This window comes from Phyllopteryx taeniolatus, chromosome 6 (genome assembly GCF_024500385.1).
Source record: "Phyllopteryx taeniolatus isolate TA_2022b chromosome 6, UOR_Ptae_1.2, whole genome shotgun sequence".
In the NCBI taxonomy this organism is placed as follows: domain Eukaryota; kingdom Metazoa; phylum Chordata; class Actinopteri; order Syngnathiformes; family Syngnathidae; genus Phyllopteryx; species Phyllopteryx taeniolatus.
The window spans coordinates 3,757,206-3,779,542 of NC_084507.1; the positions used below are offsets into that span (position 1 = coordinate 3,757,206).

At 39.4% G+C, this 22,337-nt stretch overlaps 2 protein-coding genes across 8 annotated transcripts in view; both read left to right on the forward strand.

The window, feature by feature from the left end:
* Nucleotides 1–4,263: 4,263 nt before the first annotated feature.
* LOC133479335 (V-type proton ATPase subunit C 1-A-like) lies at nucleotides 4,264–13,141 on the forward strand. 2 transcript variants are annotated; one of them, XM_061776155.1, is made up of 13 exons: nucleotides 4,264–4,423; nucleotides 4,674–4,816; nucleotides 5,646–5,713; nucleotides 6,854–6,939; nucleotides 7,150–7,244; nucleotides 7,451–7,542; nucleotides 9,693–9,791; nucleotides 9,871–9,939; nucleotides 10,098–10,190; nucleotides 10,412–10,505; nucleotides 10,624–10,721; nucleotides 10,849–10,975; nucleotides 12,534–13,141. In XM_061776155.1, the coding sequence occupies exons 2-13, from the start codon at nucleotides 4,685–4,687 to the stop codon at nucleotides 12,630–12,632; spliced, it is 1,152 nt and encodes a 383-aa protein (XP_061632139.1). In that variant the 5' UTR covers nucleotides 4,264–4,423; nucleotides 4,674–4,684; the 3' UTR covers nucleotides 12,633–13,141. The 2 variants fall into 2 exon arrangements, with proteins under 2 accessions (XP_061632139.1, XP_061632141.1); XM_061776157.1 differs by lacking the exons at nucleotides 4,264–4,423; nucleotides 5,646–5,713 and having other exon boundaries at nucleotides 4,676–4,816.
* Nucleotides 13,142–17,142: 4,001 nt separating this feature from the next.
* spire1b (spire-type actin nucleation factor 1b) overlaps nucleotides 17,143–22,337 on the forward strand; it is a 36,218-nt gene continuing 31,023 nt past the window's right edge. For 3 of the 6 annotated variants that reach the window (XM_061776150.1, XM_061776149.1, XM_061776152.1), the window contains exons 1-2: nucleotides 17,151–17,754; nucleotides 20,246–20,274. In XM_061776150.1, the coding sequence (XP_061632134.1) occupies nucleotides 17,412–17,754; nucleotides 20,246–20,274 (372 nt within the window). In that variant the 5' untranslated portion in view covers nucleotides 17,151–17,411. Of the gene's footprint in view, nucleotides 17,755–20,245; nucleotides 20,275–22,337 lie in introns of all 6 variants that reach the window. The other 3 variants (XM_061776153.1, XM_061776154.1, XM_061776151.1) reach the window with 3 other exon arrangements.

The following is a 22,337-nucleotide window of genomic DNA, read 5'->3' on the forward strand; positions in this document are numbered from 1 at the left end:
TGTTGCATCTCAGTTGAGTTCCTGATCTCTGAACATGCAAAGGTCTGAGGCAGTGTGTTTTTTTTTAGGGGGCAACATTTTACATTTGCATATGTCCCTCCTCAAGAGGAGTATGCCAAGGAAAGCTTAACTGCTTGTTGAACATGACAGAGGTCTCTCTGGAGCTTTTCGGACTCATTCTGACACACACACACACACACACACACACACACACACACACACACACACACACACACACACACACACACACACACACACACACACACAGGGGTTCCTTTCCTGTATTTTTTAGCAACTTTTCCTCAGGGTCACCCAATTTCAGATTGGGGATATCATGGAATTGTTGCCGGCACGGTGAGTGTCTGGTTAGAGGGTCTGCCTCTGAATTCAACAATTCAGGTGCCCGCCTGTGTGGAGTTTGCATGTTCTCCCCGTGCCTGCGTGGGGTTTCTCCGGCCACTCCAGTTTCCTCCCACATCCCCAAAACATGCATGGTAGGTTAATAGAAGACTCTAAATTACCCTTAGGTGTGAATGTGAATGTGAGTGCGAATGGTTGTTTGTTTGTATGTGCCCTGCGATTGGCTGGCGACCAGTTCAGGGTGTACCCCGCCTCCTGCCCGATGATAGCTGGGATAGGCTCCAGCGCTCCCGTGACCCTTGTGAGGAGAAATGGCTCAGAGAATGGATGGTTGGATGGATGGAATTGTTGCACCGTCCGAGGAAAATAGCACAGCATAAAAAAAAATTGAAATAATAGATGTACATCAGTGGAATACTAGACATTCCCTGAGATATAAATTCCCTGTTATACTGGACGCGAACAAAACAAGATCAGCTTTTGTCACATGAGTGATATATTTTTTTGTTTTGTTTGTTTTTTTCCAGGACGCCTTGCAATTGTTGAAGAAGTAACAACTTTTTCTTGGGCTGCAATACAAAAGCTGTTCCATGTTTTGTGTTTCTCTGACACTAAATACGACTCTATATGTACGAATGTCCAATCACACAAAGCATCTAGAGCTGCTTCCAGTGATGCAAATGTTTAATTTCCATTGTTTGGATCATAATAGTCTTCCCAGCTTCTGGGTATGCAGGCCATGTGTACCACCCACTGTGGGGGGGCTGCATTGTGCAGTGGAAATTCTTATTTGTAGACACTGTATTCCAAATAGATTAGCTCAGCCCTGTATAGACTGGCTGGAATGATCAAAAGGCAATTGGAAATCAACAATTCAGGTGCAAAACCTCTAAAATCAGTGACCCTAACATTCCAATTTGTGACTGTGTGGAGTTAACGTATCTCATTCATAGTATGAACGTGACTAACAAGTTAACACTATTATATTGTGTGGTCTTACATAACTGAATATTGTGTCCTTAAGTCACTCAGCAGAGATGTTGCTAAGTAAAAGAAACCCAAACAAACATTTCCTCTGACTCGTCTGAATATTAAGCAGGACTGTGTAAAGACACTACCTACATGTGCATGATAAATATTCCAAGGGAATGTCTATCTAAACGCTCTGCTTTAGGCTTGTGAAGTAGTTGTTATGAATGTTGGTGGATTTAAAAAAAAATAATTATTCTGTGAGTACAAATTAATTGGGCAGCTAGAATAAACTAGAAAAAAACTTTTATTTGGAATATTTTGCCGAGATCCCTGCGACTTGAAGTTAAATTTGTCCATACTCATTTTCAACTAATCATCAAACTTTCAGAGATTATTGTTTTGTGTCAGAGCAACAATCTGATTTTTTTTTTTTTATTCTAAATAATATCTGATCGCAGATGTCTAATGTACTGTAGGTGAAATTCGCCTACAGTAGTTTATTTTGGATTGGATCTCATATTTCCTTTAACAGTTTTACATTTAAAAAATACATTAAAGGTTTAGAGATAAAAGTGGTGTTTTTTTAAGGTTTGCCCTTTACCACCAGTGGTGTTCAACTTGCAATAACTTTCAATTGGAGCAAATCTTCCTCCATCCATTTTCTGTACTTTTTGTCATCATTTAGCGCTGGAGCCTGTCCCGGCTGACTTTGGGCGAGAGGCGAGGGACACATGGGACGGGTCGTCTGTCAATCACAGGGCACATAGGGACAAACAACCATTCACTGTGACATCACACCAATGGGAAATTTATCGTCTTCAATTACATGCATGTTTTTGGAATGTCGGAGGAAGCCAAAGTACCCGGGGTAATACTCGGGGAGAACCCGTAAACTCCACACAGGAAGGCCTGAGTTGAGATTTGAGCCCAGAATCTCTCACATGTAAGGCAGCCATGCTAACCACACCCTCACTGTGCTGCCTGCAACAGTTCACATAAGTATTCATTCCATCTGCTCTAAGTGCTAGAGGACTCTGCATCTTTTTGCACAATTGTAAAAAAAAAAATTTAAAAAATTGTACTGGCATTACCAGATAATTAACAACACTTTATTGCTCAGTGACAGTTTTTCTCAATGTCTTTATGTCTCAAAAGTGTTCTCTGTCAATTGACTGTCTGTCGTCGTACTGGAGCGGCTCCAACTATCAGAGACAAATTCCTTGTGTGTTTTTTGGACATACTTGGCAAAACAGTATAATTGCCACAATTTTTATTTATTTTTCTGTTCAACTTAATGTCGTCTAGAAGGACTAGCTTTATCTGTGGGGTGTTCCCTCACATGACATGTTTTAACAATTGTATCAAACTGGTGGAGAGATACACCAAGATTTATGGCTCAACAATAACACTATCTAAATAATAAAGAATTGGTTCACCCTTATTTCCCCGGTGTCAAGATAATGACATGACTATTTGTACTGTAAACTTCATACCTTACTGCATTAGATAACATTTAGTTTTTATTTACAGGCAATCTACATTGTTTATAAGAAAATTATATTTGACTGTCAGGAACAGTAGTATAATATATAAAATAGTATTTTTTGGAAACATGGAGTGCATGGACATGGACATGTCAGACAGTATATACATTTTTACAGATACATGTATTACACAGTGGCTTGGTCTCAGTAGATTTTAAGTGAATGCACACAATTGAGGAATGTCCTACTTGACAATTGTCAGGTTGTCAGTCATTTCTGCAAACTACTGTTGCTTCTCAATCGGAGTGTAAGAAAAAAATGGGCCACACAGGAGTTTCACAAAAAGGAAAGATGGAAGACCAAGCACGGCACTTAACTCAGCACCATGACTCACGAATATGGTAGTGTTCCTACTCAAAAGTCAATAACACAGCATGAGCAAAGTTTTAATGCAAATCTTTGCCTGTGAATTAATAAGGATTGGGTAATGGTTGGTAATGACTGTGAATGCAGTGAACTGAAGACTTCCATGCACAGACACTTGCAGTCACTTATTCTTCCATTGTTATGTATTGCCCAAACAGGAGTTTTATCTGTTTTTGACTGAGAAGATTCAGACAATGGTCTCAGCAGTAGCCTGCATTATAGCTTTTGAGATTGTGTGAGTCCTGATAACATCCCAGCAGACTGGAACTAAGCCAGCCATGGGCAAACTCACCCTGCTGTTTGATGTCGAGGGTTGGCTCCAGGCAGACCAAGCATTGTGTCCCAAACAATGAACCCCAGACCCACTGAACTATAAACATGTCCCTTTGGGAGTGTTTTCCTTAGAATCTGTACTGGAGACACCCAAAGTCAGGAAACCTGAGGCGACTTTTCTAAATTTAGTATCTCTAAAAACTCAAATGTTGCTGACTTGGCATCCAAGAGTGTTTGTCTACTTTTCTGATGCATTAATAATGCACTTGGAATGTTGACTGGCCCTGAGGTCTGGGGTGGAGGCCTCATTGTTCCTTGTAAATACATGGAATTTAGTTCATATCCAATTTAAAAATAAAAAAATAAAAAATAAAAATTTACACAACTTTAGAATTTTTGGTTTAGGTTGCCACCCCCTTATTTTGTTTATGGCTTGATAACGATTACATGAAATTCAACAAAATTAAGGCTAAAAAGCTTGTGTAAACATGCATGCAATCAATAGGCTAATCAAGTTGTTGCTAATTTGGAATCTCACCTGTAAATACGGTATTTTTTTTTACTGGGTATTTGTTATAATATGAAAATGAACTTACATTATTTACATTTGACTATTCTTAATACTTAGTGTACAAAGAATAAAGACCCCCCCGATGATTGACGTTCACATTTTGCAATTGGACCTCTGTAGTAACCCCACCAACCAGCAGGTGTCGCTACTGAGTTTTGTCTTTGAGTGTTGGCGAGAACTTCCGCTTCCTTTGGCTGGTCATCTGACTCCGATGTTGCTGTCAAGAAACCTCCCGAACTATGTATGCTTCAATGGCAAGCCACAATGAGAATTAAGATTCTATAATACGACACAAAAGGTTGTATTCGTCTCGTAACGATCACGTTTAAATAGGCAGGTGAGTAAAGCATTGAAAATATTAGTCAACCTGTACTAACCAAGAGCTGTACTAACAGTGGCTAATCACTGCTGAAGTTGCTTTACCTCATCCATATTTTATTCGTCTTTTGGGTTTTTAGATAACTATCCACATGTACGAACATTGTGAGGGAGTTGTTTGAGTTAAACCAAAAATATTGTTTTGCCATTTTTTTGCAAACGTGTTACCGCACTTAAGTCAAAATGCAGTCTTCCTCTCACTTTTCTAGCTGCCAGCATAATGACTGAGTTTTGGTTGATCTCTGCTCCTGGAGAAAAGACCTGCCAGCAAACATGGGACAAAATGATGACGGCCACCACACGCAACAACAACCTTTCGAGCAACCACAAGTTCAGCATCCCCGACTTGAAGGTTCGTGTGAATTTATCGGCTTCACTGGTCATAATCTTTCCCCCCCCCCCAATTGTTCGACATCTTTTTGATCATTGATTGATTTACAATGTTAAGATATGTGGACTCCAGCAGTTACACTAACTGGCCACATAATTAGGCACAAACTGTAAATGACAAGTTGTATCACATTCTGCAATATAGCAAAGCACAATTACTGCTGAAACTGTCACAGATTAATTTAAACTGAGCATTGGCGTCTCTGTTGTTGCAGAATTATTGATACAGCGCTTGTGTTGGATTTCAGTACTGTACATAAAATGTGCAGTCAGTGAATGTACCGTACTGTTATTTTTGGTGGGATAAGATCACAATGCCTTAATGTTACCTTGAGGTTTACCTTTTTTTTCTCCCTTTAATAATAACAAAACAAAATACACTCACCTAATGAATCCACTGTCAAGAGTAAGCCGCCTCTGTGTAGGGGAAGCAGCCTTTAAACAGATCTTTTGTTTGCATGTTGAAGTGTTGATTTGGTGAAGTTTTCATCCAGAGCAGCTCAGCTCGTCTGGTTTAGGTCGTGTCTGTGTTTAAGGTGAAGTAACCCCATTGACCTTGGTGCCACACGGTGCTGCAATGTGCTCCTGGAACTTTTAGTAATGCATGAGTGGCCCAGGACAACGAGGCGCCATCCTAAATACACAGGGCTCCCTGGTAGTCAGTGTAGGCTGACTGGATCCTAGAAGCCGCTGTTTAAACACAGCCTGCCTAACCTTCACCTCAAAATTTAGCATATCTCATTTTAATTTATGATACATGTTTTGTTCTTTGCATGTGTGTCCGTAAATAGGTGGGGACGCTAGATGTCTTAGTTGGGCTGTCTGACGAATTAGCCAAATTAGATTCCTTTGTTGAAAGGTAAGTTATATTTGCAGTTATGGTTTAGATTCTCTGTCTGTCTATGCATATCTATACATGTTATTAATGTTACAGCACAGTCAACAGAAAAACCCTTATTGTATGCAAACATTTCCAACTCCCTGATAGTACTGGTTTAATCCCTTCTCTTCTGTTGTAACAATGAGGAATTTCGCATGGTGCTGATGCTAGCAAGACCTGCTGTCTAAACCTGGCAATTTGCAGTTTGGTGGCACACCAGCCGCTCTTTCATTAGTCATATTTATAGCCAGTGACCTATGTACTGCCAGCATGTTTGAACGTCCTTTATAGTCCTTTGGAAATTTTGACATCAAAATCTCACCCGCAGCGTCTATCGTCTGCCGGTTTCCTCTGTGGATACTGCTCAGAATGTGTAAGGCCAACCTAACATCTTGGTTTGACTTTAGCCTCTGTTTAATCCAGTTCCTCATTGAAGTTCCCCATTAGTGTATGGAAAATGAATACTTCACTGCTTTTATCATTGTCACAGCAACAAGAACAAGAATTGAACATTAAACCTAAAAGTGACTATTGATGTCATTTGAATTTTTTTTCTGCCTTCTCTTGGCTTCCCCAAACTATGGTGGAAAATCTTGACCGGTGTGTGGCTGCCATGGCATAAAATAAAGATAAAACCTTTCCATGTTCGTATGTATGTTTGTGTAAGATTTTGAAGATGACGCAATGGTCTTGTTTGCAGAATGAATTAAGGGTGAATATTTATACTGGCGCGCAGCACATCTGCCTCACAGTTCTGAGGACCAGGTTTTAAATCCAGCCTCCCCTGTGTGGAGTTTGCATGTTATACCCGTGACTGTGTGGGTTTCTTACGGGTACTCCGGTTTTCTCCCACATCCCAAAAACATGCACGGTAGGTTAAGTGAAGACTCTAAATTTTCCATAGGTGTGAGTGTGAATGGTTGTTTGTCTATATGTGCCCTGCGATTGGCTGGCGACAAGTTCAGGGTGTACCCCGCCTCTCGCCCAGAGTTAGCTGACACTCGCGACCCTAGTGAGGATCAGCGGTGTGGAAAATGTATGGATTTACACTGGGAATGTTGTTTGTTCATGCCGTTTGTGCTGGCACAACATGTTTTGATGACTCTCAACTGTTCACAGTGTAGTGAAGAAGGTGGCCCAGTACATGGCTGATGTGTTGGAAGACAGTCGAGACAAAGTGCAGGAGAACTTGCTGGCCAATGGAGGTATAACAATTGTTATAATTCAGTTTTAGTACCAAAAATAAATGTGATTGTCACTTACTTGGTTATTCTCCATAATACTGACAGTGTGAATAACCAATAACAAAGAGGTAACACATCGCTCATATTAAGGCTGTACATTGCACCTTAATGTATTGCAATTACTACCTGACAAGTGTTTTTCTTTCTTTTAAAATGTTTTTTTTTTAACAGTTGATCTCATCACCTACATCACGCGGTTTCAATGGGACATGGCCAAGTACCCTATCAAGCAATCACTTAAAAACATCTCTGAAATAATCTCAAAGGTAGGCGGAGTCTTTCAGTTAACTATGACGTAAATAGGAATACAGTTTAAAAAAAAAAAAATCCTTAATTTCGCAGCCTTATATTTTTTAGAACTTTAGTTACCTTAGTCAGGTAATGGTGGGAAAACCTACAACAGTGTGCTACTTTGAGGTTAAGTGTTCTAAAATTGGCTGTGTGTGTTTTTTTTCTGATTCTTCTTTTATAGCAAGTCACCCAGATTGACAACGACTTGAAGACCCGAGCATCGTCTTATAACAACCTGAAAGGAAACCTACAGAACCTTGAAAGGAAAAATGTGTAGGTGAATTTTCTAAAAAATACAATTAATAATGCTTGGATACTTACAGTGTAATTGGAAATTTGCTAACTAGCTTGGATAACATTAAAGTAAGGGGGTAAATACACTCACTAGCTTGGAGATGAAGTATGTTCTCCTGGTCGCCGCAGTACCCCCAGTGTTAGCGAAGATGGCAATATTAGATGAACGATTACTCAATATATTATAATCCACAATACTGAATACAATACACAATTGTTGGGGGGTAATTTTACCAATAATTATTGAGATACTTTGAACCATTGTACTTGGCCAAAAAGGAAGTTGAGCAAAAATGCCCAAACAAACCTGATGAAGTACGCTGTAGCTTACTCTTTCCAATTTAATGTCCCATTCCATGACACGTTATTTTACAGGGACAGGGGTGAGTCTAGATCGAGTCCTTTGGGTGGGCTGAGCTCATGACCTAATTTTGCAAAGTACCCTTCTGAAATTTTATCAAACTTTTTAGACCTTGAAAAAGACCATTTGGTGGATGACGCAAAATAGGGCTAGCGTTGCCACTAAAAGATAATAATAAGAAGAATTATTATTATTAATATTCTGATATTTATTTATTCAATACATTACAAATTCTGGTTTATTGTCAGAAAAGCAAAGAACTTTTGTAACAGTATGAATACAATGAGTATTTCATCGCAGAGGAAAGAAATATTAAAAACATTTTGGCTAGTCTCTAGCTCTATTAAAGAAGAAATATATAGGTAAGCTTTTGATTTGAGTAATAGACAACACTGTTTGAAATGTAGTATATACAGTATAACTACACAAAAAAACAAAGACAAACACATCATGCAATAATGTATTTTTGTATGTATTCACCTGCACCTGGCTGACTTCTAAAGAAAATAGCGCATGTCTGTTGAAAAACAGCCAAGCAGTGTTTCATAAGGTGTCCTGTCGTAAGCATTTAACTGGATTTAGCACATGTAGTTATGCAATGAAAGTGACCTGACACTGCCAGCATTTTTTTTTAAACTGGAAAAAAAACACCCATGCTGCCAAAACTTAAAAATCTTAAAAAAAAAAAAAAAAGACAATTTTAACTTGTTTCAAGCTAATTTTTACTTGAAAAAAGTAGACAAAAAGTTTGCCAGGGGATAATTATTTTTTTTTAATACTCCACTAGCAATTTATATATATATATATATATATATATATATATATATATATTTTTTTTTTACGTGATGCGCCTAATTTTAGTTTTGACTAGAGAAAAAAAAAGTATATATATATATATATATATATATATATATATATATATAATTATATATTTATTTAATAAATAAAGAGAGAGAGAGAGAGAGAGATTTTGAGTTTTTGCTGGGCATGTCAAAACACCACGTCTGAACTTGTCCTATTTTGGCCTAAGATACTTCACGGAGACATTTCATATCGTATCAGATACACTGGGAAATAACTATTTGCTATTCAGTATGCAGTACTCACCATTACAAGCCCCTGCCAACTCAGTGCCGACACATAACATATAGCAATTCATGAGGAGGCATGAAAGCATCATTGTGGTCAACTTTTATTTCATAGATTGTGTCAGGGTTGTAAATCAAGCATAACCTGGTCATTAGCAATCACACAACTGGAAATGTGTCTAGCGGTTCGGACCATAAATACGAAGACTATACGCCAGAGCACTGTAAAAGCCCGGGTAACCGACGTGCCTACGTGGCGGCCATGTTGAGAAGGTCGATGTTCCCTTCAAAGGCAATGCATGGACATTGAAACTAAGTCATAACTTGCTCATTTCTCAACCAATTTTCACGAGGGTTACTTTTTCTGTCATTGCCAAAGCGTATGCTATCACCATAGAACATTTATAACAACAACAAAAAACAAAGAAATGAAAATACTTCTTTTTGGGCTAAGGCAAGTTTTGGGTGGACTTGAGCCCACCCAAAATACTCACCACTGAAAAGGAAGCATCCGTGTTGTGTAATTTTGTGCATGACCAATGCTTATTCATAGGTCAAGCTTCAAGAATCAATGACTTTGTGTGACTATGTCAGTTTGGTAAAAGTCAGCACAGCTTTGCAAAGGTTTGTCAACACTGACCTCCCTCACATGTTTTTGTAATATTGGTGTCTGCCGTTAGAGGGAGCCTGCTGACGAGGAGCCTGGCTGACATTGTCAAGAAGGAAGACTTTGTTCTTGACTCTGAGTACCTTATCACCTTGCTGGCTGTTGTTCCAAAGTGAGTACCGTATTTATCTTCAATCAGGCACAGGACTTATAAAATATGACTAAAGATGGCCTTTCTGTCACACTTTCAGAACATCTTATGCTGACTGGCAGAAAACATATGAAACACTTGCTGAGATGGTGGTGCCTCGATCCTCAAAGTAAGCAGTGGCATATTGTGTTATGAGGAACATCTTGCACAGTCTTAAATTATTTCAATTCCTGTGGTGTTTTTGAGTTTTAGTTTATGACTTTAATTAGATACACATGTACTGGATTGTTGTTTTTATAGCATGATAACACGAATGTTTTCTACCAGTCTTTTGTTTGAGGACAGTGACAGTGGATTGTTCAGCGTGACTCTGTTTCGGAAAGCTATTGATGACTTCAAACACAAAGCCAGAGAGAACAAGTAAGGCGTTCAACTGTGTTGAGAGAACTGTCACAGTAAGCAGTCATGAGTCGTTTACATGGAGGACAAAGTCAATGAAAGTTGTCAGTGAATAATTTGATCAAAATCGTGTATTTTTTCTTTCTTTTAAATCAAAAGCACTTCGAGCAGCTTGAATTCCACTCAGTTCATGACAAATGTAAATCCAGGACACTGAAGCAACCTTAACATTCTGTTTGCAGGTTCTCGGTGAGAGACTTTCAGTACAATGAAGAGGAGATGAAGGCAGATAAAGAGGAGATGACGCGACTATCTACAGATAAAAAGAAGCAATTTGTAAGTGGGACACAGCATTATCTGCGGTATTGACCACGTATCTTACATATTCAATTAAATTCAATAAGAAATACCCTTTATTTTTTATTTTTTCCTTAACTGTACCCCTATGGTGCAGGGACCACTCGTTCGATGGCTGAAAGTAAACTTCAGTGAAGCCTTCATCGCTTGGATCCACATCAAAGCACTGAGGGTCTTTGTAGAATCTGTTCTAAGGTACTATGTCGGACAAAGCTGGACTACACCGTCTTGACAGCACTTGGATTACATTCAGTTATTTCAACACTTTCCAAACAACTTGTACTGTTGTGGTAAAGCTGTTGGAAATGTGGTGTCCCTTCAGATATGGGCTCCCAGTGAACTTCCAGGCCATGTTGCTTCAGCCAAACAAGAAAACTACAAAAAAGCTGAGGGAGGTGCTTAATGACCTATACAAACACCTGGACAGCAGCGCAGCAGGAATCATTGATGTGAGTGCTTTGGATATGCATTTTATAGTTTTTACTGCTCATTTCAGTTTCACTGTATCAAGAAAAGCTAGCACGAAGATGAGCATCTTCTGTGATCCAGTGATCCAGGGTTGTTTGGATAGTCTAGATTTCTAATCACCCACAGCCAACCTCTGTTAACAACTTTGAATATTAAGAGCATTATAAAAAAACAACTGAAAATTACATTAATTGCTTAAGTGTGCATTTTACCGCCTCTGGTTTCTCAAAATGCCATTTTGGTGAAATTGTCTTGAGGCTTGGATTTCTGGGTGTTTACGTGTATTGACGACGTGATGCAGCCTTCAGTTGTCTTGCCACAACTCTTGCTTCTCGTGCGCTGAAAGAAGGAAATGACAAAGAAGCCCTTTGTACACATGCTGGGTGATCATCTAGCCCACATTGAAGGGGAAAACTTGTAGTTCGGGTTCAAAATAGTTTTTGACAGGAGTCTTGAAACTTTTCTGACACACCTCGTCCATAGAAGATTGTCATGTGGGAAAGGGAAGCCACAGTGGCCGATGCACTTTTCAGTTGTTTACTGAAAGCTGGGAGAACACTAATCATGAACACAATTAGCACACTTGTTGCAGGTGCTGCTGTCAGCCACAGCTCAGTCCCAAACGCTCACAAGCAGACTCGCTGACGTCACACGCCACCACACCCGGCCACACCTCTTAAAGGCACATACCTTAACACAGACACACTACGTACAGGATTGTCTTAACATTTTATGCTTGCTACAAAAAAAATTTCCAATGTGTTTGTAAAATGTTTTCTAATACTGCATGTTTAAGTGTGTTTTTGTTTAAATGTGCTCAAAGCATTGTTGGAGGGGTAAAGCTATGAAAAAAATATATATATTCTTTTTATGGTGGATTTTCACTGATTGAGGGTGTGTGGAATGTTTCCCCCGCAATAAACTGGTTGAGATTATTGTAGAGCATGAACCAGAAAACAAAGTTTGGAGTCCACCTGCATGATACAGTATTTGACCATCTAATGTGACCAACTTGTCCCGGATACCTGAAGCTCATTCTTCATACTGTTCCTACACACTTAAGCCATTGATTGCAAAAGAGATTTGTCAATGTGTACACCCAAAAATTTATTTTTTTAGAATAAATTCAAATCTTGCAATATTAAAAACATTCAAACATAACAAAGTAAGTCAAGTTAAGCTAAGTTTTAGATTTAAAACTATTCATCCATATGTGAATGAGGTCCCAGCTCTTTTCTATCTGAAGTTAGATTCGTAGTGATTTGTATGTGATGACAATATTTGGCTTTGTTTGAGTTGAATCATGTTGGAGACTTTGTATTAAAGCCAAACATCATGTTAGCTTTTTAATATCACTTACTCATCATATATTTATGTTTAGGATGTAGTTGCATATAGACTTTGTCGATAAGACAAACTTCGTGTCAGCTTTTGAATTAATATCAATTGTCATTTATTTGTGTTGAGGATATAGTTGCATATATTTACATTGTTTGCCATGCAAATCACTGTATTCCCCCCCCCCCCCCCCCCCCCCAGTCGGCAATGGATATTCCAGGTTTGAATCTGAGCCAGCAAGAATATTATCCTTACGTCTATTACAAGATTGACTGCAACCTTCTGGAGTTCAAAGTGTAAGATTTGCTCTACTCTGTCTTCATGGTGATGATTAACTGTTTTTTTTTTTCATGGAACAAACCTTCCCACTTGCTCGCGTCATACCTCACTGCCACACTTGAATGTCAATGGTGCATGCTCATTCCTTGTGGGTCAAATTCACACAGACAAGCTTCTTTCACTTTTACAAAAGACTTTTAAAGACTTGTTTGCATTTGTTTTGAAGTTACACCTTGTGAAAATCATGCTTGACAGTCATATAGTTGCATTCCTTTTCCACATGTACTCGTGAATATTGATATCGGCGTCTTCTGTACTAATGCTTAGTGATTTGTGTTTACATAAATTGTGTGTGTGATTGTGTGTAAAAAAACAAAACAAAAAAAACACTGTCATGTATATAAAGCTATCAAAAGAGAAGTATATCTGGACATTCTGAGCGTTACTGATGAAATTTATTGATGACCACCCCCTAAACAATTTTGTGAATTTACAAATGAACATACAGTACAATAAAAAACAAAAACATATCTGTTAGGCTTGTGTGGACAGTTTGTACAACAGACTATTTCAATACAAATTTTTCAAACAAACAAGTTAACCACACATCCACTGTGCTGCCCTCGTACATACTTACCACGTAACCCAGCAATTAGAAATACACCATGCCTTTATTGACATTTTATACATTTTCCCCAAACATTTTTTCCAGTGGAGTTGGAGCAAATGTAAAGTCCTAGCTAGCTGCCGTCGTATCCCAAAAGCATATAATATTTTGTAAAAGCATGTACTCTATACATTGCAGTTGTACACAACCAGCTGTATGACTAAGGCTACTGAGTTCATTACTAATAATATTTGTTTACGGGTAGTTATACTCCAAAAATATTTGAACAGTGAAATGGGCCTTTTTATTTGCTGTGCTGTAGGCTGAAAACATTTGCCTTTAATATCAGAAAATGGTATTGGAAAAGGTTTACGTGAATAATAGTTAATATTTAGTTGCAAATCCTTTGCTTGCAATAAATGCGTTAAGTAAACCGATTGACAAGTTTGCCAGTTGCAGTTTGGTGGCAAACATTTGCAATGCTTCTTAGGGCTTTAACAACAGACTCTTTCAGTTGTTTGTTTAGGGAGGTTACGTTCCTCATTCGGCTATTTAAGCAGCTAAAATGCATGCTCTATAGCATATATGTTAAACTCAGGTTCATAAAATGACTTTGAGCCTCGTGTCTACACTTTTCTGAAAATACTTCTGCAAACAACAGATTGCGATACCTCCGCCCCTTATTGCTGATGTCAGCTGCTGTTTTCCTTGATCTACTGAATCAACATCTGTTGTTTTTTCTTTCAGGCCAATGTTTGTGCAATGGCTTGATTGATTTTTCCATTTTTGGTCACCTTAATAATTGCTTTCGTTTCAGTGTAACAAGGTTCATAAGGTTTTCTTAACCTTATACAAATAACCTTATATAGTATTACTATATAAGGTTCTTTGTATACATCAGAAAAGAGGTTTCATTTACCTGACGTTTCGGCCAGGTCCTGTTGCCTTCAGCGGGTCCCATGATGTTACTGCGATGTGTCTTCAACTGTTTTTTGCAAGTTAGAGGGCACCAAAAACAAGGGAATGAACAAGAATTCAAACAATATAAAAATCAAATGGGTACGTAATTGATCACTGCACAAGCTAACGTGGACAAAATGAAATGTCCTAATACAAGGACTAAACTATACAATCACACCCAATGAAATACCATTTGAGGATTTCATTTCAGCCACAGAACTCGCATCCAATAACATACAGGAATAGGGGAAAAAGCAGAATCACTTAAGGTGGTGGGCATGCGCAAGACAGCAAAAAGTAAAACTAGGAAGGCAGGACCTTACACTAACTGTAACCCTCCTTAATTTTTGTGACCAGTGATGAACATGCAGAGGGAGATTACTCTTTGTGCATGTGAGGTGAGTGGCTTCATTGTGATGACATTCCCAGTGCACATTTTGTTCGTTTATTCTTGTTGGTTTAATGAGCAGCTCGGACCGACAAGTGTGTACAGTAAACACTTGTTTATTGCGGGGTTTATGATCCAGACACCGCCCACAAGAAGTGAAATCCACAAAGTAGCGACTAATTATTCATTACATTATTATATAAATGTATAAGTTTCCCATATTCAATCCAATGCCAATAATGTAATTATTTATTGATGTGCAGGTATTTTATTTGTCCACTTGAGGACCCCATCCACACTACACATGCACATGCCTTTCTGCTCTACTTGAATGACTAGAACAGCCATGGAACATGGTGTGAAGAGGCGAGTTCCTGCCTTAAGCATTGGCACTGCTGCTCGTGGTCAGCTAAAAGCAGTATGCGAACCCAGAATTAAGTGCGGTGATGTTTTTAACTTAATTGGGGCAGTTGTGGCTCAGTTGGTAGAGCAGGTCGTTCACTGACTGAAGAGTCGGTGGTTCAAATACAGGCTGCAACTGTCTTTTCAGTGTCATTGGGCAAGACATTGAACCCTAAATTGCCTCCATGTCAGCACTGTAAATAACAAACTGTTCTCAATTGCCTTACCTGCTTAAACAAAGAAAAGGCAATTAATAACACTACTGTAGTTGAAGAAAATAAAGCTAAACCTTGCTCTTTACATGCATTCGTTCTTCTTGACATTGTTTTGAGTATGTCCGTTAGTTTGCTATTTGTGAATTTATTTCTTAAAACTTTGGCTCGTGTTATAAACAAGGACTTTTTTGATGATGTTCTATATATCCTCTAGCAATTTTGCCCCATGTATCAGTTGAGACTACCCAGTAAGTTGTCTTTTTCTGTTAAGAAAAGGAGTCCAATTGACCTTATGTGAGACATTGCTGCCACATTAAAATATAATAATATATAATATAATAATAAAGCTAACTATCAAAGATATTTAGGTGGGTAACTGCACTACACTGACCAATTAAAAAAAAACCACGATGCACTGAATCTACAATAAGTGAACCGCAATATAGCGAGGGATTACTGTACTGCTTTTACTGGGATGCTATCATCTTGTCGCAAGAACATGCATTCCGAGTTTAATAGTCGTTCTCAGATTTTTTAAAAAGCAGATTTCAACAATACGGAGACCCAGATATCACGTGAAATAAAAACGACGACTTTGTGCACAAAAACTACTACTATGTGCGCACAAAATAGTTAGCGTGCGCATATACTAGTTGTTTTCTTCCAACGGAATACTTACAGCGTTTGTACGAAGTAGCCGTGGCTCTGTACTAGACAGTTGGTTCAGTAAATCAAGCGCACCTTCTTTAGAAGATGAAGGTAGAGGCGACAGTGTGATCAAATTTTATTTTAGCCTGGGGGTGAGCTACAAAGACATCCTGAAAAGTTTGGCATTGCAGGGAATCGTTATTACCGAGAGACATTTAAATAGACTATTGAGAGCCAGGTTGCGGAGGTACGACTTGGACGCCTGCAATCTGGGACAATCTAAAATGCTTAATGTCACAAAACTGTCACCAAAATTTATCTGGACATCTCTACTTATCCCCTCTTCCACCTCTGAAACTATCAGTACGATCGGCCCAATATTTTGGACTTTATGGACATTAAGCATTTTCCTCAACATGAACTTTTTCCTGTATAGTGAGTGCCTATGGAGAGGAAAACGGTTAACGTCCATGACATCCAGAATATTGGGCCAGTCGTACTATTTTCAGAGGTTGAAGTGGACATTAGGAGACATGTTCACATACAGTGCCACCAGAAAGTTTTCACACCCCTTCTTTTTTTTCCTCACATTTTACTGTTACACTTATTCTAAAGCTGATTGGAGTATTTTCTTTAAATAAATTGACATAAAATATCCCATAACGACAAAGTAGAAACATATTTTCAGACATTTTTGTAAATTTATAAAAAAATTCAAACAATAGGTACATAACTATTCACACCCTTTGCTATGACACTCAAACTTAAGCTCAGGTGCATCTGATTTCCACTAATCATCCTTGAGATGCTTCTCCAACTTGAATGGAGTCCACCTGTGGTAAATTCAGTTGATTGAACATCATTTGGAATGGCACACACCTGTCTACAGAAGGCCTCATAGTTGGCAGTGCATATCAGCAGAAACCAAGCAATGAAGTCTAAGATTGTGTCAAGGCACAAATCTGGGGAAGGATACAAAAGCACTGTGGTCTCGATTATTCGGAAATGGAAGAAGTTTGGGACAACCAGGAGTCTTCCGAGATCTGGCCGTCCGACCAAGCTGAGTAACCGGGGAAGAAGGGTCTTAGCCAGCGAGGTGAACAAGAACGCTATGGTCATTAAGGCGGAGCTCCAGTGTTCCCTTGCGGAGATAGGATAGCATTTTTGTTTGGTGGTGTTCCATGAAATTTTTCAAATGTTAAAATTGGCTCAGTAAAGGTTGGGCAACAATGCTCTAGTGTTAGTTTGAACGTTCGACTGTTTTTGATGATGACTTTTGAGAAAATTAATGGTGGTGGTGGTGGGGGGGGGGCGGTCACGTGACGAGGGAATTTCAGTAAGACACATGCACAATTCCACACACTGAGCAAAGTGAGCAGGTTTCAGCCGCACATCGTCTTGTGCCTGTCTGCATCAGAGCCTTGAGCGGGCAAATCGAGAAAAAGCTCCTCCGTGCGTCCAGACTGCTGCTGCTGCTGCTGGTGGTGATCCACAAGGAGGAGGTGGGCGAGCATCAATGCCTCCCCCATTTTAGCTCTCGCCACCGGGCCTCCTCCATCCAGCGCTGAGATAATGAAAGGATGGCTGAGCATGGAGGCGGACTGCACGGAGGACTGACGGATGCTGCGAGCCGGCTCGATGAGCATCAGCACCACGGCACGATGACTTCCACGGAGGACGCGCGGTCGGACGATCTGTCTTTGGAGGAGATCCTGGGTCTCTACAGCCAGCCCATCAACGAAGAGCAGGCTTGGGCCGTGTGTTACCAGTGCTGCGTGACGCTGGTGAAGGAACAGCGGCGAAGGAGATGCTCCGATGCCGCCGAGGTGACGTCGGCGGCGGCCGAGGCGAGGATATCAGGACCGGGAGATGTTCATATTGCAAAGGACGGATCTGTGAGATTGCACAAACCGAGCTGTGAAGGTAAACATTTTCACGTTGAGTGGGCGTGCAGCTCGGCTCAATATCTATCTTAGCAATGCTGGGCATATTACAGGCTAATAAACAAGAATACTAGAGCATTGTCCACTGTGTGAGCAAATCGCACCCATTTTGTGTGCAAATGGTAATTTAGCCATACAATCAACTGTCATACCAAGTCAACAAGACCAATGACAAACACAGGCGCACTCTCTCCCACCATCCCGTGGTGGTCTTATTTTTTTTGTAATTTATTTTTAATCCTCAAAGTGAATTTTCCTTTGCGCTAATATCACATGTTAAGGATCACGGGGATTTCTCCTCTTATCTTGCTCTGCCACGTCATGTCAGCTCATAATGCTCATTGCTCAATGGGCTTTACCTGGGAACGCATGCGATTAGGCTGCATGTCTGGGTACTGATCGCGTTCAGGCCAAGGTGTTTCCATGGAGCACAGGTTGCACAGCCTCACTCTTGTGAGAGTCAGATCATGAGTAGTCACAATGAAGCCCCTGTGCAGTAGTACAAATAATGTCATGGCACATGGACAAATTAATTACTGTTATGTACTTTCTGGCATCGAGTGGAAGAACATTGAATTGTTCTGCCTGTCACTATATGTCGCCGGCATAGATAGATAGATAAACAAAGATACATTATTTGTAGTAAATAAATCATATTTATCCCAAACGAAGTGAAATTGGATCGTTTCCCGTGCCGCATACCTTGATGATCTCTTACAGCGGACTGGTTGGGAATCACTGTTCAAGGGACTTTTGCAGATCTGTTTATAAAGGGCAATCATGTTAACCATTTGTTGTTCAACTGCATCTTGTCAACAACATGCACTTCTATACTGTGTATATAGACACGTCCCACGGTCATGTCGAACTGCAACATGTTAATGGTATGGTAGAATTCCTTAAGCTCACATACTGCATGTAAAGAGGCTGTAGATAACTCACTGACTGCCTTTTTATTTGTCTGACTATATGAATGCCTAGGGTCTGCACTATTCTGCTGCTGCTAAACAAACACACACACACAAACTTATGTCACATGCAGGTCTAAAGGATGCACATCAACTAGCCAAAACTTTAGGATCACTCCAATGCACAATCTCCCAAAAAAAAAGCTTTTACACCGATAATAATGCTCACATTTACATCACAGAGCTGCATTCATTTTCAAATATCTTTAGTTGCACTAAACGGAACATCACCTCCTACATATGCTTGAATAAAGAACGTCTGGCAGTCATCGAAAAAGTGAACCACAAATGGATTATGATATCTTGTTCGGCTCTTCCTCCATGTGAATATCAAAAGAACAATTCAGCCAAAAGGTGAATAAAGCGTGACTATTAAATATCACAAGATGATGTCAGAGCTGCTGTGACGCTGATGCCTTTGCAGCCGGTTACAGAAAGGCCATTTGTTGTTGTCTATTAGTGACCTAATTTTACGCGGAACAGCTTTGGTAATGCTGCCAGGAAAGTTATTCAGGGTTTTCCTTCATTTTGAAAAGACCACATTCATACATGTCGTCATTTTAGAACAGGCGTTAGTGTGTCATCACAAAACCACATCCTATTCAAACTACTCAAAGAGCTTGAGGTAAAATAAAGGGATAAAAACATGGCACGGCAAACTATAAAAGTCAGTGACAAATATAAAATGTATTTTAATGTGTTTTAAAGAGATATATGCAGTATATCGTCTGTTTCATCTTCCCGGTGAATTCGGCAAAAATAATATGTAAAAGCAACAATGACCAGTTCAGTAACCCAACTTTTTTTGTTGACATGATCTTTATTACATTGCCTTTGCTGTGTCATTACAGGACAAATGGTCCCAAATCTCCTATTTGCTACATTTGAAAACATACACACATAGTTGTGACGTTATAAAAAGTTCATAAATGCTGGGTCACACACAATTGTTTGCTCCATTGGTAATGTTTTTACCTGCATTAGTATCTTTGTTCTCATTTTCACTAATGCAGTTACAGTAAGAACCATATTATAAAATACTGTATGTTATAGGTTAGATTAAGTTATATTTGGTGTTCCATGGGCGGCACGGTGGCCGACCGGTTAGAGCGTCTGGCTCACGGTTCAATTCCCGGCCCCGCCTGTGTGGCGTTTGCATGTTCTCCCCGTGCCTGCGTGGGTTTTCTCCGGGCACTCCGGTTTGCTCCCACATCCCAAAAACATACATGGTAGGTTAATTGAAGACTCTAAATTGCCCGTAGGTGTGAATGTGAGCGCGAATGGCTGTTTGTTTCTATGTGCCCTGCGATTGGTTGGCAACCGGTTCAGGGTGTACCCCGCCTCCTGCCCGATGATAGCTGGGATAGGCTCCAGCGCTCCTGCGACCCTTGTGAGGAGAAGCGGCTCAGACAAAGGATGCCTGAATGGGTGTTCCATGTAAGATGTGTTATTGAGTAGTTATCTTCCGCTTAACATGTAACACATTTTCTTTTTATCCAACAGGTAAATACAACCTGAGCACACAGACAGAGGTGAGTAACTCACTTGTATTTTAATTATTGCAAATGAGCATATTTTACTGTTGTTTGAATTATTCTTTATTTTCTGGTCATGTTACAGGTCTTACCCCATTTAAATGCTCAACCTTGATCAAAATGCTAGCTGAAATGTGACACAAAATATTGATTTCAGTTTCAAACTACTCCTTTATTGCCATACCGCCACTAGCAAAATGAATGCATTTGCCAAATATCAACTACACAAGGTTCCTTGTTTCCTTTTGTTTTACTTGAGAGTCAGTCATTTTTCTCAAGCGCCATGCAAATCAATTTGACTTCTCCGTGAAAAAGGGCAAGGGCGAGCGGTATGGTTTTAATTTCAATTTGTTGGTATTTTTGTGAATATAATTACACAAAAAATTTCCACTTTCCATATATTTTTGGGAGGTGTGGCACACAATTTTAATGTAAATGCAGACAAATTTACAGACATTTATTTTCTCCATTTTGAGTTACAGTTGAAGCATTCTCCCCATCTCAGAATCCAAAAGGGGGATAGTCCCGCCTGTGTATGTATTCACATTTATTTTTCTTGTCAGTCTGTTGATTGTAGAAACTTCTGCTGACCACGATGACCTTTTGCATGATACTGAGGTCTTTCCAGTTTCCTATATTTGCAGAACTCTTGTCCAAAATAGTACAAATAATTAGGTTGTTCTGACAAGACGACATTGACCCAGACCTGCAAATTTTACCAACATTAATTGTATACTGGTAAAACAATGAACTACGTCAGTCTAAGCATGTTCACCAAATGAGAAGCGTAAGACAGATTTTTTTGTTTCTTTAATTTTTACTTTGTTTTTTGTTTCATTTTGGAAGAGAGCTCTTGGTTTGGGCCTTTCACCAAATGAAACAATTGGGGTAATTAGTGCCTCTGCCAAGGAGATTATGAGATTATTTAATGGTGGAACAGCGTGATTTTCTAGGGTTTATACTTATTTAAACGGGTCAAGTTATGGAAAATTGACTTTGTATACAGAAAGTTGGGTCTCTGGTGTACCTGCCCACTCATAAACTGTGAAATTAAACAACCAACCAAGTTAATCTTTTGTTATCTCCCTGTTTCTGAAAATGTGTCTGTGAGGGAGCCGTTCTGCACTTTCCCCACATACAGTACGTAACAGTGGGGCTGATTAACACAATCAACCCCACGTCCAGTTTTCTCAGCCAATGACATGGTAGCTAGGCAAGTTCCGGAGCGAAACAAATACTTTAAAGCAATTGCCAAAGCACTATCATGTCAAAGCCAAAAAGAAAAGCAGAACTACAGTGTTGGCACAGTGTTATAATAATAATAATGGGCGGCACGGTGGCTGACTGGTTACCACATCTATTTGGAGTTTGCATGTTCTCCCTGTGCCCGCGTGGCTTTTCTCCGGGCGCTCCGGTTTCCTCCCACATCCCAAAAACATGCGTGGTAGGTTAATTGAAGACTCTAAATTGCCCGTAGGCGTGAATGTGAGTGCGAATGGTTGTTTGTTTATATGTACCCTGCGACCAGCTGTACTGGCTGTTGTTTGGTTTCTACTATGAGACCTTGCCAATCGAAATGATGTTCAATCAACTGAATTTACCACAGGGGGACTCCGTTCAAGTTGTAGAAGCATCTCAAGGATGATAAGTGGAAATCAGATGCACCGGAGTTGAAGTTTGTGTGTCATTGCAAAGGGTGTGAATCCTTATGTACCTATTATGTTTAAATTTTGTTTTTAAATTGACACAAATGTCTGAAAATATGTTTTTACTTTGTCATTATGGGATATTTTGTTTTTTATTTATTTTTATTTTTTTTAAACCTGTCAAATGTCTTGAAACTGTTGTGTGTAATAATTTGGAACAGTGCATTTTAAGTTGTTTTATATTTTAAAAAAAAACGCTGTTATCATTGTGTGTTTTGTTCAAAAACATTTGAATTCTATTCTGACAGTTGATGACTTGAAAATTATGCCGACTATCATTTCTATCAACTATTTCGGAAAATTTGAGAAAAATATCATTTGGAATGCAGTGTATATTTATTTCCATTACAGTCA